This window comes from Typopeltis vanoorti, chromosome 17, assembly GCF_054136105.1.
Source record: "Typopeltis vanoorti isolate ZY-2024b chromosome 17, IOZ_Tvanoo_1.0, whole genome shotgun sequence".
Lineage (NCBI taxonomy): Eukaryota > Metazoa > Arthropoda > Arachnida > Uropygi > Thelyphonidae > Typopeltis > Typopeltis vanoorti.
In genome coordinates, this window is record NC_143565.1 from 115,652,579 (window position 1) to 115,667,912 (window position 15,334).

Sequence of the window (15,334 nt, forward strand, 5' to 3'; positions counted from 1 at the left end):
ATGTGAAAATGAATTAAAAACATGACTAGACAGGAACTAATATGACTTGATCCAAGCTGTAGCATTTTTTTGACTATTTGTTTACGAAAAAATCAGACTGGTTACTATGACAACGCATTTGGTAAAATTTTATGTACAGTAAAATGTTACTTTTACTGAAACGCTCTCCTTTAAAACAGATACTTTAAGCTTAAACCAATACAAATATTTTAATATTTGAAATCGGTTCGCTTCAAACGTCATTTTATTGGAATCATTGGGTAGTGATAAGAATTAATAATTTTAACTTTAATATTAAATATATTTTTTTATCTTACCCTGTTTAACGCGCTGTTATAGAAAATAAAATATTCTTGGCGCCATAAGCTTAACAACCATTATAATCGTATTTACACATTTTTAAAACTTTTAACTTTCAAAAAGATAGATACTTCTAAAGGTTGTATAATACTTAATAGAAATAATTTATATTCTTACGGAATATTTTAAAATACTTTTATATTAAAAAAGAAAATGCCGAAATAACTCTAACACCATTATAATTTTTTCTGTAAGAAACTACTTTAAAATCTAGTGTATCATTGATCTATATATATAGGGTAATGAGGGCGGATTAATTAATACCCTTGGAGGGTAATGGATGGCAATGCTGTAGCCAATGAAGTTCTAACTGAGGCTCGGCTATTGCTGTTACCCACCTGCCATGATCGGAGCTTTAATAGCTCAATAACACCTTATCCCTACACTGTCCTCTACAGATAATGGGGAAGATGAAAAGCATTCTTGCTTCGCCCCTTTAAGCCAGTCCTTATAAGGACCAAATAAGGATGATATCATGCATCATATATGATGAATAATCAAGCAACTGACGGATCCAGGGTAACGGATGGCAACGCTGTAGCCAATGAAGTTTTAACTAAGGATTGGCTACTGCTGTTCCCCCCCCCCCCCCCACGACCAGAGCTTAGAGCTAAATAACACCCCATCCACACATTTCCTTCAGTCAGATGAAGGGATAAAGAGTCAAGGGTTTGGTCCATCTCCCCCCCCCCCCACAAAAAATCATATATCATGTTATAAACTTTGGTTTATATTTATATTTATTTTTATTAGTAAATTACTTCAAACATTTGTATAGTTTTAAGTCGAACTTCATGACGTCTGATTTCACCTTAAACACCAGGTTTATAAATAGCATTCAAGTCTTCTCGCCTTGGAACAGTCAGAAATATGCATTTCATTATTTGCTTCACCAGAACAATTTTTAAAACATATAACGCGATAAATGAGTATTATGTCATACTGAAATTACATTCAGTAGGATTGATGCAGAAGTTCAAAGTGAGCACTATTTTTTCTTGAGGAATTTTAAAACGTGAACCACACAGGAGTATCCAGATTTATTCGTGAATGAGCAGGTCAATGTCTTCAAACAATTATTCTTGATTGAAAAAGTTAGATTCAAATTGCAGTTCGTACACACACACAATGTTCATACATCTCACAATTCAAGTGTTAAGCGTCATGATGGTTGGGGTAGAATGGCCATTGGAAGCTTCTGTTTCTGCAATGGAAGGGGCCATCGTGATAACTTGGTGAGGAGAGGAGAGGGCGACTGGGGACATGGGCAGCGTAGTGGATGGCGTCACTGGAAGTGGATGATGAAGTTGGAACGCATGCGAAATATGAGGGGACACTGCAGTTGTGGCAATTTGAGTTTCCGTCATGGATGACACTGTTGTCGGTTGATAGAAAGGAACTTGGAAACTGGAATGGCCACTTAATTTCGGACTAGATGGAAATTCTGAAAAATAGAACGATGAATTTTTTTCACCTTAAATTAGGAAAATAAGCAAAATAATAAACATTGAAATATTATATTTGGATTAATTTCCCTTTCCCTTAAGCTTCGTAATAATTTTTATGACGCACCTGGAGTATCTGTGGGCTTTGTGCCAGCGATGACGGATGACGAACCGCTGGAATTTTTATTGCCGCTTCCTTTGGGTTTTCTTTTCCTGGTTTGGATGCTGTCTTTCTTCATAGTCAGCGGACGATTTACCTGCATAACAAAAGAGAAAAAATTCACTAATCAGAGTTTGATAATGTGTTGGACATATTATTTTAATGGAGTATCTGGAAGATTGATAGTTTTGGAATTGATTGCTTGCACGCTTCGCTAACATTTTTCTTTTTAATTCTTAAATAAAAATTGAAATGGAATTGCAATAAAATCAAAAACGTAAGTATATAAAATACAGAATAACTTAAATATAATATAATTATTATATAATATATATAATATAATATATAATATACATAGGAATTTATGTATAAAATATTTATATAAAATAATATATAATATATTTATTTATCATATATATATATATATATATATACAGTATATATATATATATATATATATATATATATATATATAAAATAAAATATAAAATATATTACATTTATTTATCATATATATTATATTTATTTATCATATATCATATATTTATATCAAAATACAGTATTTAAAATGCGATATATATAAAATCCTTATCCTTATAGTCCTTATAAGGACTGGCTTAAAGGGGCGAAGCAAGAGTGCTTTTCATATTCCCCGTTATCTGTAGAGGACATTGTAGGATAAGGTGTTATTGAGCTATCAAATCAAAGCTCTGATCATGGCAGGAGGGTAACAGCAATAGCCGAGCCTCAGTTAGACTTCATTGGCTACAGCATTGCCATCCATTACCCTCCAAGGGTATTGGATTGAATGAATCAATCACCGCATCTCACGGTCGATTGATTCTTTTTATATATATATATATATATATATATATAAAATAATGCATTTAAATTTAATATATCATTTATGTATTGAAATAAAAGAAAAGTGTTGTTAGTAATCTTTATCAAAAGTTTTAATTAACTTCTAAATAGTTTATTTAATTTAAGTATATGATTACTACATTTAATTAAAATATTATTTTATTTAATTAAATCGTTAATAATATATTATTTTGTTACAAAACATATATTTTAGTATACGCTTACCCTGTGAAGTTTGTAATAAAGACCACAAGCATTGCACACGGGCTCTCCGACACTGTTTCTTCTCCAAAGGGATGTTGTTGATGTCCGGCAGTTAGAACATGACAAGCCAACTCTTCGTGATGCAGACTGGAAAAAAATAATAAAAAAAAATTAAAGGACGATAAAAAATATTATTTAACAAAGCGAAGTAATGAAAATAATGCAGAGTCAATACCAGATGGATCAGAACCTGGTTTGAAATACAAAATTATCGTACAAGGATTTTGATATTTTCAATGTGAATCCCGCTTGAAGGATTGTAAAGCTGTTTTGTACGCACAGAAAGCACACTCCTCATGTGTTTACAACAACAACAATCAAAACAGCGTGTAATACAGAAACGAAATACATTTTTTGGGGGTTTAAATGAATTTACCTTTCGAAATTTATGAATACGCAGCTATAAATTGCAGTAAAGTATTGGCTATAAAAAATCAACATATTAAAATATCGTAATCAACTTTATCAATAGATGCAATGAAAAATTACAAGGTTTAAGCCATCAATTAAAGGGTAAAATATTAAATTAAAAGGTTTTAAGCTATCAATTTTTAGATTTTTATACAAAATAAATTTAAAGCTAATAAATAATAGGATTTTACATATTATTATAAAATAATTTCAAAGAATTTTAGAATTTTAAAAATATAAATTTAACACTTTAATTCTTTTCAAATAAATTTAATATAAAAGGTAAAAGTAAGTAAAGAAGTTTCGACCTGATGGAGGAATCAATCGACCGTGAGATGCGGTGATTAATTCATTCAATCCAATACCCTTGGAGGGTAATGGATGGCAATGCTGTAGCTAATGAAGTTCTAACTGAGGCTCGGCTATTGCTGTTACCCTCCTGCCATGATCAGAGCTTTAATAGCTCAATAACACCTTATCCCTACACTGCCCTCTACAGATAACGGGGAAGATGAAAAGCATTCTTGCTTCGCCCCTTTAAGCCAGTCCTTATAAGGACTAAGAAGTTTCGACCAATTAAAATTTCCTGTCATTCACTTTCAAGGCGTATTCCTAGTAAAAGGGTTCAATGAAAAAGATGTGAGAATTTTTTTTATCATCAGCATATCTAAGATTGCTTAAGATATCTTATATATGCTGATTGCTTTCAGTTGGCTGGGTAGACACGCCCCCTATAATACCGTCGCGCAAGCTGCTTCCTATCGTTGCCTTGACTGTAGTTGTACTGGTGATTTTCGTATTCACCGGATATATTCATATATTTACTTGATATACTCCTAGGTCAGGATATGGCTCTCCCCTAGTGATTTCTGTTTGTGCCATCTATCTTGTAAATTTTGTACACAACCTTTTTATTTTGCAAATATCAAGGAGAGAAAATTAACGTTGCTCATCTACAAAACTATGACAACTTCATTTTTTGGTTTTTTGCTTTTCTCAAGATAGGAGAGAGGAAATTGATCATAGGAATAAATAATATCGATATTACCTTCGGAGACTTGGAAGAAAATAATAGGCTGCTTGAAAAACTACGTACACGGAATCTGTAATCACTTCAACTTCTCCAGCTGACGCCTATAAATCTGTCATCATTAGCGATATCCCCACTAAACTGAACCGATGCAAAGATTTTTTGAAAATATTTGATTTTAATGGAGAGCTGTTTCAGTGAGTTTTGAGGTATCAGGAAAGGTAGGTCAGGATAATCAAATCGGTACTTACTCACCTTTCTCCAAGTACTGGAGTCAGTCGCTTATTGTCCGCTATAACGAAGTCGTTATAACCTGTGAAATGTATAATGATACCGACTACATACTTTCCGTTACCTTCGACCCAAGTACTCAAACCATACCACGGGGATTCCATGAAGGTATGTGAGGAACTTTGTACTCGAGATAAAGGGTTGTCCTATTGCGTTTTCTCAGGAAGAACAACGACAAATATTCCAATGTTTGTTGCCAATAAAATACTCTTATTATCAGTGGCAACGAATGCGAATGGTAACGCTAAAAGGCCTCTAATAATGCTGATAGAAAAATGTAAAGAGAATTTTGATGACTAAACTGAATGCCTTGAAGATAATATCAAGAAAGTAAAGAAGAAGAAGCAGACATGGATTCCAAAGCGAAATGAAATATCGAAGAAGCCTCTGATATCTGGAGAGAGAGAGAGAGAGAGAGAGAGAGAGAGAGAGAGAGAGAGAGAGAGAGAGAGAGAGAGAGAGAGAGAGCATTGCAGGAATTGAAGCACCAGATTGCTGATATCGCTTTACTAAATTCCCCCACAGATTATCACAGCAAGGAAGGGATGTCAAATATTTTCCTGCCTAAAGAATTGTGTGGATTCACTTCTAATCTTTACAGCACAAGAGGCATTGCACCCCCAATTAAGAAGATAAACCTAAGGTCACCTTACAAAGTCAAATTGCAGCATGCGAGAGAGCAGTTGGAGACAAGGCCAAATACAAAGAGACCTCTTCTACTCATTGTTCGCATTCTAAAGACTGCAAATCTCAGGCACTAAGAAGTCCATATGGAGCATGTCCGTTCTTCCTAGATCTCAGAACAAATCACATTTCTGAAGACTGCTTACCAAGTCCATGAGACAAGCAGATTGCCTGTGGATATATAATCATTAGCAAGATGCTTCCACAAATGAACTCTAATTTTCTCATAGCCAAGTAAAGTACTTTTTTGTGTGAAATTCTGACGAGATAAGTGAATTGTTTAACAAGTAATTCCATTTCTTTTAACTTAACTTAGTGATGGAGGATTGACTCAACGGGAGTGGAATTCGGGGTGGACCAGTGGGATCTGTTCTTCACGATCCTTCCCCTTGCTTAAGGAGAAGTACAAAGAAATTTAAAACTCTTTCTTGTGTTCCCATCGATGCAATTGATAAGTGGAAAGATTTTGAAGGATTCAGAAGGCAGGTTAAGTTAGCTAAAGAATTAAATCACTTGATTAGCGGGGATACCTTATTTAGCTCCTTCCATCTATAAATTATTAAAAGACAGTTTCTAAAATATTCATTAAATAACTGGCGCTTATGTGATCATTTTTAAATGTTGCCATATTGCAAGTGAATACGATCCCTGCATTCTCAGCCAGTCGTATTCCCCTAAAAAACCTTCTTCCGCGTGCACTTACAAAAAAGTAAAAAAAAAAAAAGAAGTAGCGGATCTCTTTTGTAAGCTACAGTAGTAGTAGTAGAATGGGGCCCAGTGTGCTAGATATGCGTTATTATTGCGACGTTGTTTCAATGGCTACGACTGGATTCAGTTATGGGTGAATTTCATATTCACTTGTGGATGTACTCCAATCTCAACAGTCTCAGGGCTAAGAGTTAAGTGACTGCATTTAGACCTCTTTTCTAACCTTCTCTGTCTGTATATATATATATATATATATATATATGATCCACACATGAATGATCAGCAGACCTATAGCATATTAGTGTCGTGTGTGTGGGGGGGGGAGCAGAAATAGAAGAAATGAGGAATCTGTTTCGAAGGACAGAAGTAGATGGAATGAAAGAGGAGGAAGTGAAGTTCGTTAGGCGAGTTTCAAGATAGACTGTAAAAGAGTGTTGGTTAGCAGTCGATGTTGTTTTAATGATTTTGGAGAGGAGAGTGGATGAATCATAGTGGCAACAGCAGGGCACTGTCCATGAAAGTAACTGTAGAACAGGCACAATGCAAAGTCTGTGAGAGAGGGATCATTAATTAGCCGGATTGCCATCTTCTGGAGAGAATCGAGAAATTTTAGAGAGGATTTTGGTGCTCCACTCCAAATATGGGAGCAATATTCCATGGCTGGGTAGATTTGGGCTTTGTATAGAGTTAGCAACTGTGAAGTAATGTTTTGTGCAAAAAAGTCACCAATTGTTTTGCAGCTGCAGAAGCTCTAGTTTGAAATGTGTTTGTGCCAGGAAAGATCGAAGGTGTAGGTCACTCAGTCCAAGGAGAAAAATCTGATCATGTTTAGATATTTCAGTATTACTGAAGGTAATGGGGAGGGATGTGAGCTCTTTCTAGCGAGAGATCAGACAGAACCGAGTTTTGGTGGCATTGAAATTTACAAGGTTGTCCTAGCCTCACTGGGATATAGCTAGGAGATCTGAGTTCAAGTCCCTGGTCGTGGTAGACCTTGACGATTCTAATACTTGAACTAACAGGTTTGTCGAATGAAAAAGAAATGGAGTGTACTATCAACACAAAGTTAGGGATACGATTGGAAGTCTGTGAGAGCAGGTCGTTTACATACAAGAAGAAGAGAGTGGGGGTGAAAGAACAGAACCCTGGGGTACTCCTGCATTGGTGGGGAAGTTTGAGGAGTGTAATCCGCCCGCTAAGTGTCATGGTAGACGGTTTATACTCCTCAAATTTCCACAGACGCTAGCGAGAAAGTTGGCGATCCAGTTGCAGAGTGAGGAAGGCAGACCAGAGGATGGCAGTTTGGCGAGAAGGGTTCTGTACCAACCTCGATCAAAAGTATTTGAGCGAGGTTGGCACAGGAAATGTCGAGGGACCAGGCGAGTTTCTCCAAATTTTTTCATGGCTTGAGTCCAGACGTAGGTGGTGAAAGCAAGATCAGCTGTAGATCGCGAGCAGCGGAATCCATATTGTTGGTAACTGATTAGGTGGTTTAAGAGTTGGTTGTTGATAACCTTATCCACAATTTTTTGAGAGAACAGAAGTGAGAGCAGTTGGTTGCTAGTTCGTTGGTTGACTTTTAACACTTTTCTTTGGGATGGCTGGATGCAAACCTGTTTCCATGTTGTAGGGTAGATGCCAGTTGAACAGATTGAAGAGGCGATACAGGATAGATGTTAGTTCTGGGGCACGGTTTTTTAACATAATGGGTGTGATACCATCAGGACCAGATGCCTTGTTTGTATTCAGGTTATAAAGGATTCTTCAGATTTTTTTTTTTTTTTTGTCGGAAGATTATGGGAGACATGAAGGGTGCTGTTCTTCGTGGAGGGAGGGACCTTTTTCCTCCCTCCATCACTCTTCTCTTCCAATTCCTGCAGGAATTGGAAGAGAAGAGTGATGCCTGTAAGTTGGCCTTGTTTTTTGGTGCGGTGGCTACAGTACTATCGGGAGGTGGAAACCTGGGTAGACAGAAGTTGAGCCCAATGGCCTTGGCAAGGGATCAGAAGGAGCGACTGTTATTTGGGCAGGAGGCGAGTTTGCAGCATTTGGCCCTTTCAAAGTGGAGGGGGTTGTCTAGTATGCAGGTAGGAAGATTGATGATCTGAGATAGGTCATTGCTGATGGCAAACACCTCAACATCCCCACCTGCTTGATTGGTAAAACTGGAGAAAGGGAACCAATATGTGTGGTGGACATTTAAGTTCCTAAAAAGAATGGCCTCACTAATTCGTCTAAAAATGGAGTCGCAAGAGAAAAAATTCATCATAAAATATTAATACCAGAGCACGTAATATTGCGTGCACCATAGGCTGCAGGAGAATAGCTCCATCTGCATTAATAGATATTCATAATAAATTATAATGGATTGATTTGGTTAATTAATTATTTTTAAACGTAAGCAACATTTAATTGCAAGTAAGGACGTGAATGGTGAGTATTAGTTAACTTCCCAAAATTGAGAAAGTTTTAGACAACCGGAATGTGAATGGGAATAAGAATGACCGTCGTCCTCCTCAACAAGAAATTACCGGAATTTGTATTCCGTATGTTGAGGGATTTTCAGAAAAAATAGCTTGACTACTTCGATAGATTAATTTAGAAGTCTCTTTCCGCCCAGTTCGCAAATTTTAATACCTTCTTTATCTTACCAAAAGACAAATATCCTCCTCTTTCTTATCTGGGACTTCACAGGATCCCCGCTCTCGTGGCTTATGGTATTATGGACAAACTGGTAGATCGATGTGCACAAATTCGTCTTGAAGAACATCAAGAATACTTAAAGAACCCAACAAATCCGGTTTATCAAGCCACTCGTTATCTACTAAACACAGGATGCGGTGGAACAAAACCGAAGTGTTACACAAAAGTCTTTCTTCTTGAAAGACTGTAGAAAGAAAGAAAGAAAGCTAAAGCATATTCACACCCGAACCTGAACCAAAGCGATTGCTTAAAACTTTCCCGGTTTAGACTGATACTCGCCATTCACCTGTTCCTTACTTGTAATTAAATGTTGCTTACGTTTAAAAATAATTAATTAACCAAATCAATCCCTTATAATTTATTATGAATATCTATTAATGCAGATGGAGCTATTCTCCTGCGGCCTATGGTGCACGCAATATTACGTGCATTCAATTAAATGGTTTTTAGAGTTTTGCTATGACAGCATGGGCAATGGCTATGAAACTTAGCCGAAAATTTTACGAATAAAAATATTAAACGTAAGTGACTCTGGTATTAATATTTTATAATGAATGTCCTCACTAATTATTTAACCCTGCAGAAAGTTGAGCTTTAGAGAGAGAGAGAGGGAGAGAGAATGTCGAAGTCAGAGTGGTTGACAGAGTTTAGAGAGCGACAGAAAGAGTATAGGAAAAGGGCAAGTACGCGACCTTTTGGAAATTTTGTGACATGAATCTAAATGGGAAAGAATTACCATAACATAAAAGATGTGAAATCACACTCGCGATCTCTCGTTACTTGTAAGAAGATGGTGGAAAGTTTCAAATTAGATGTTAAAGTCCCAACAACCACAATAGACTCGCATAAATTTATCGCTTTCTGTTGAGAATTCCGATGAGAGGCTTGACGAGGCAGTCAAAAATGCCCTTCATCATAAACTTGCGGCCTCAAGGGATCGTCCACTTTATTGTTCACCTTAAGAGGAACAAAGTGATGCAAATTCTGGATAACTCTAACTTCCATATCAATATTCTGATTGAAAGTGCAGCCCCTGCGATGCCCTTCCCATAGATATATGAAGAAGTCTACGAACCCCCATCTAAATGGTCATAAAAAGAAAGGCTGGCTTGAAGACGATGAAGCTGTTCCCCGGATGTTACATTAGACACGTGTAAGTATCGAACAAAGCAGACATTTTTTTCCCTTCTCGATTCGATACTATCAGAAATATCTTATGAGAAAGAACAAGCCTAAAGAAATTTCTGTGATTAAGCACAGAGGATGAGCTGTTAGAAAATAAGTTGTTAACAGAAGTGAAACAAATAATTCAAGACGTGGAAGTTAGATTGCTGTTGGGTTGGGTTGTTTCTGAATTACGGCAGAACGAACTAACGACAGCTATCAGAGCAGAGTATTATAGCCGATAATTGCGTGCATACTTTTTATTACCTTTTGGAGGGATAAAAAAGCCGAGTTTTTTGAAGAAAAAAAAAGAACTCTGAAGAAAACAAAGGACACTTTTTATACAGACTGAACTATGGAGGCTACACGTGTAAAATTAAGTACGTTAGTAAATGAAGATGCATTAGACATTACGACTAGTGACAAAGAGAACTAATGTAGCATCACAAAACAGGACGTCATTTCTTTTGAATGCGTTTTATGAAGGCATCAAACCACTGCCAAGATAGTTGGATTCGTCCTCAGATAACATTCAAAATTACTAAATATTGAAACAAATGTCTACGGACGTTATTTACATCTGATAAAGGTGAACTGACTAGTCGTGGTCTACGTTACACTGCAGCGGAGAGATTCGTTTGAGTGGCTAGTTGTTCATATTTAATACAAATTCCAACTCTGAACTAGTTCATATGATTTGCGTAGAAACGAACTTATTAAGGAAAGTGTTTGCGAGCAACCTTTTTGAATTAATCGACCAAGAACAAGTCAGTAAGGTTTCATAATATTAATTTCTTTACGTGACTCCCGCTTGAGAAAGCTTGCAAGTCTGCAGTACAGCAAGTGAGCTAAGGATTTTTTTCTGGACGCACGCATGCACACACCCACCTTTATAAATATTTGCAATTCATTTAAAATTGCATTTAGATGCTTATTTTTGCTATAAACAGCATTTTTATTATTATAAGTAATAAACAGAAGACTGTAGTGATGATCAGTCAAAGAGAAAAAAAAATCTTCCTTTAAATACTCGATTATTTCCTTAGGTTGACTTTTTTTCTTACAAAATCAACACATTTTATTTTAATATTTTATAGCAGTTCTTTATTTTTTGAAAATAGTGCTGTCCATAGAGTCTCCGTAGCTCAGTCGGTATAGATGAAGCACTTTGGTCGGAAAGATCTGGGCTCGATTCCCGACCAAGACTTGAGGAACCTTTATCTGGTCATCTTTCGACTAAAGATGGGTTAGCGGGTCTCATACGGAGGTAGAGGATTTTTCACCCGGAAATTCGGGTTTTTCGTCCTGTGAACTCACACACGGATAGTCATGAATACGTACGAAAATAGGTGGAAGAGATGGGTCCTTACCGCATGTCGTTACGTCCGTAGTCAACCATGAGTAGCTAGCTCCTGGATAGGAGATGACACACAGATGGAAATGAATTCCGTTGAAAATGCAAGAGATGTCGGAGAACAGTGGGGTTTTTACGTTCATAGGTAGAAATAAAAAAGAAGTTTGACTACATTGTTCCAAAACAATTTTTTTTTAGACTTCCGCTAGGTTAAAATTTGCCAGACTTTTCTTCGAATACACAATTAACGAAGAATGCATCTGAGCCTTCAAATAACCAGTCAAGAATATTCGAATTACTCTTCAAGAATTAAAGATTCATTCTAACCTGCGGTGAATGTTCCCATCCTTTCTGCTAATTCAATTGAATGCAATTTTCAAGATGACGAAATTTATTTGCGGACGCTAAACTCTAAAAGAAGGAAACACTTTAAATAAATCTAAACAAAATGCGTGCACGTAATAATATTTAATTTCTTTTTCGTATTTATAATAAGAAACTTTACTTAAATTTATAAAAAAAATTAGTTTATTTAGCCCACCATTTTCAGAATTGAAAGCAGAATAAATGAATAGTTTCAAATATTTGAGTCTCCTTGCGGTGGCCGGGATAAGAATAGCTCCACTGCAGCCCATGCATGTCGTACAAGGCGACTAAAATGGGTACTCAGGAAGGTAATGGATGGCAATGCTGTAGCCAATGAAGTTCTAACTGAAGCTCGGCTATTGCTGTTATCCTCCTGCCGTGATCAGAGCTTTAATAGCTCAATAACACCTTTTCCCTACACTGTCCTCATCTAGCCAAAAAAAAAAAAGAAAAGAAAAAAAGAACAATTTTCTTTCCGTAAACACATAGTACTGTACAACAAATACACAGACTGGTTGAGCAAATCACAAAAGGCTTCAACTGGAACCTCCATACAGCTGCAGTTTTCTTAGAGTTGCAAAGGCTTTGGACAAGGTGTGGCATCAGGGCCTGCTTTATAAACTCATAGAATTAACCTACCAATTGAGCTAATAAAATAATAGATTCATACCTTAAAGACAGATTTATGCAAGTCAAAATAAATGAAATTGCATCAACGAGGCGCAAAATCATGGCCAGTGTGCCTCAGGGCTCTCTTGGTCCCCCTTTTATTTCAATCTACATAGCTGACCCCCAAAAATGTAGTACAACCATCACTGCACTATATGCAGATGACCTGCTCTACTAGCAAAATCACTCAGTCCCCGACTGACTGGCAATTAATAGACCCCAAAGCAGTAATCACGTACAAGAAAAGTGGCTGATGGACTGGAGGATTCAAGTTACCTCCCAAAAATGTTTAGCTATAATGTTTTCCAAAAAGAAGGTCCAGAGCAAGAAGGACATACACCTATTAGGAGTGAAGATTCCATGGCAGACTGAAGTTAAATACCTCGGCATGTTGCTTGACAAAACACTTCAATCCAGCAATCACATAAAACACATAGGCTTGAAGACATCTAAACAATCGCTCAACTCTACCCAAGCTGGATGTATGTAACAAACTACTCATATGCAAGATGGCAATACGCCCAGTCATCACTTGCGCATCTCCTGCTAGGAGCCATACCTCAAATATAAATATCCAAAAACTGCAAAGGATACAGAACAAATGCTTGAGGATGATTCTGGATGCCCCATGGTTCATAAGAAACTCCCAAGTTCACAGAGAAATCAACATTCCTTATATCTCCTCCCTTCTCCACGATCTATCAAAAAGTTCTTCATCAGGGCAAGCAATCATCCAAACCCGCTGATCAAACAAGCTTCGGACTACAATGAAGCGGAATACTACAATTATAAAATATATAGCAATGCCCTCACAGGGTGAGCCTAGAACACTCCACTCAAAACACCTCCCTCACAGACAAAGGGGAATATGAAAAGCATTCGTGCTTCACCCATCAAACCAAGTGATGTTTTGCGTTCTGCGCTATAACATTCAAGGATTAGAAAGGACTTTTGATTAGTTTCAAGATTGAGGACGGACGTGTTCACGAGATAGCTGGGCTTCTTTAGGTTTCCTATTCCATTATCCGAGGGGTTTCGTGATTCTTGCTTTGCACTGACTAACCCAGCTCAAACTCCTACTATTTCCCCCCTCTACGCGAAATGTGTGAGTACGAGGTCAATCGCCGCGTAGGACCCACCCGCGAAGAGGACCTCTGGTGGATATCTGGATTTTAGGGAGGTAGGATATTTGTGCTGAGCAGACAAGTAAGGTCACGGCATCATTCCCCCCCCCCCCCCTCCACACACACAACACTTAAACATTTTCTTCTGCTACTTGACTCCCTCCGTCTACAGTATATTGTCGACAGATCCCTGAACCTGCGGGATTTTAATTTGCAAGAAGTTGGCTGTCATCACCATGAGCGAGGAGGAAGATGACGCTTCTATCGACTCGCTCAATAAAGGGCGGGAGCTCAGCATTCTCAAAAAGATTCTAAGGAAATTTGAACACGAGTGGCCCAGCATCTTTAATTTCTACTCCTTGCTAGGAGAGGTTGAGAAGGGCGAGAAGCTGGATTTGGTGGTCTCCACTCCCCCCCTCCATTCCCCTTAAGAGGTCCGTGCCCGCAAGGCAACAACCATAGAGCCACTCAAGGACAACGAAATGGATGAAGATGGCCCCATGACGGACTCCTCTGTCTCTCCCAAAGAGAAGGCACCCCCGATCATTCTCCCTGAAAAGGGCGGATGGACGTCCATAAGGACCACCATGTCCGATCTGCAAATATCATAGAAAACAGCCAAAAATGTAGACGATGGCAAAAAGATCCAACCCCACTATAATGGACTACAGAAGATTGACTAAAGAGTTAGACTCAAATGGTGCGCAATATCACACCTTCCTCAGCTCGGAGAAAAACCTGAAGGTAGTTTTTCGAGGTGTTTCTGAGGACATATCTACAAATGAAATCGCTGCTGATCTCCGCTATCACCACCCATAAAGGTCAGCAGAATGACCAGAGCTGACAAGAGCCCGATGCCTCTGGTCTTGGCCGAAATCCACGAGGCCTACAAAAACATATACGACTTGACGTCGATCTCTGGACTTAAGATCAGTCCTGAACATCTTAGGAAAAGGGCTTCAACAGGACAGTGCCATAGATGCCAGAAATTTTGCCACGCTCAGAAACTGTGCCGAGCAGAGTTCAGATGCCTTAAGTGTGGAGAGAGCCACCCCACCAACACCTGCACCAAGCCGAAAATCACCCCGGCTAAGTGTGCCAACTGCGGTGGCCCACACCCGGTCGATTACAGGGGATGTATTCAACACTCGAAGAACAGACGGTCGGAGACAGCCAAACAGCCTTCCTCTTAACACACGAATACCAGAGGCTCCTGCACCACAGCCAGAGGCTTTCAAGAAAAGAGACCACCAACGGCAGACAAGAACTTATGCAGATGTGGCCCGTTCCAACAAGTCAACACAAGAACAGAATCAGCCAGCAGCGCCTGCAAACCTGTCCGCTGTTATCACTGCCTCTCTAGCAAACATGCTACAAAATTTCGGCATGCCGAACCCTTCAGTAACCTTCACGAAAAGATTCCTACGTGAAGCACAAGCCATCCTCACAGCACTTATAGATGAATAGAAACAAACTAATTTCAGCCTCTTTACAGACGTTGAGCGGAATGCAAATGGCCTCAGAAACAAAATTTTGGAGCTCCAAGACTTTACTCAGAGATATCAGCCAGATATTGTTCTAATAAGTGAGACACATCTAAGACCTTCAGACAGCCCTAAAATCAGGGAATATCATTCATACAGAACAGACAGGCTAGCCTACAGAGGCACTGCCATCTTTATTAAAAATTATATCAAACACGATTCAGTAAATACCCCTCCAACCTTTAACCTTGAG

At 38.1% G+C, this 15,334-nt stretch overlaps 1 protein-coding gene across 2 annotated transcripts in view; it reads right to left on the reverse strand.

Annotated features, from left to right (window-relative positions):
• Positions 1-1,385: 1,385 nt before the first annotated feature.
• Positions 1,386-15,334, reverse strand: part of LOC150097823 (GATA-binding factor 6-A-like) — a 38,040-nt gene continuing 24,091 nt past the window's right edge. For both annotated transcript variants that reach the window (XM_090407290.1, XM_090407289.1), the window contains exons 4-6: positions 3,055-3,180; positions 1,933-2,062; positions 1,386-1,804 (exon numbers count right to left, since the gene is read on the reverse strand). In XM_090407290.1, the coding sequence (XP_090263416.1) occupies positions 1,509-1,804; positions 1,933-2,062; positions 3,055-3,180 (552 nt within the window). In that variant the 3' untranslated portion in view covers positions 1,386-1,508. The remainder of the gene's footprint in view (positions 1,805-1,932; positions 2,063-3,054; positions 3,181-15,334) is intronic.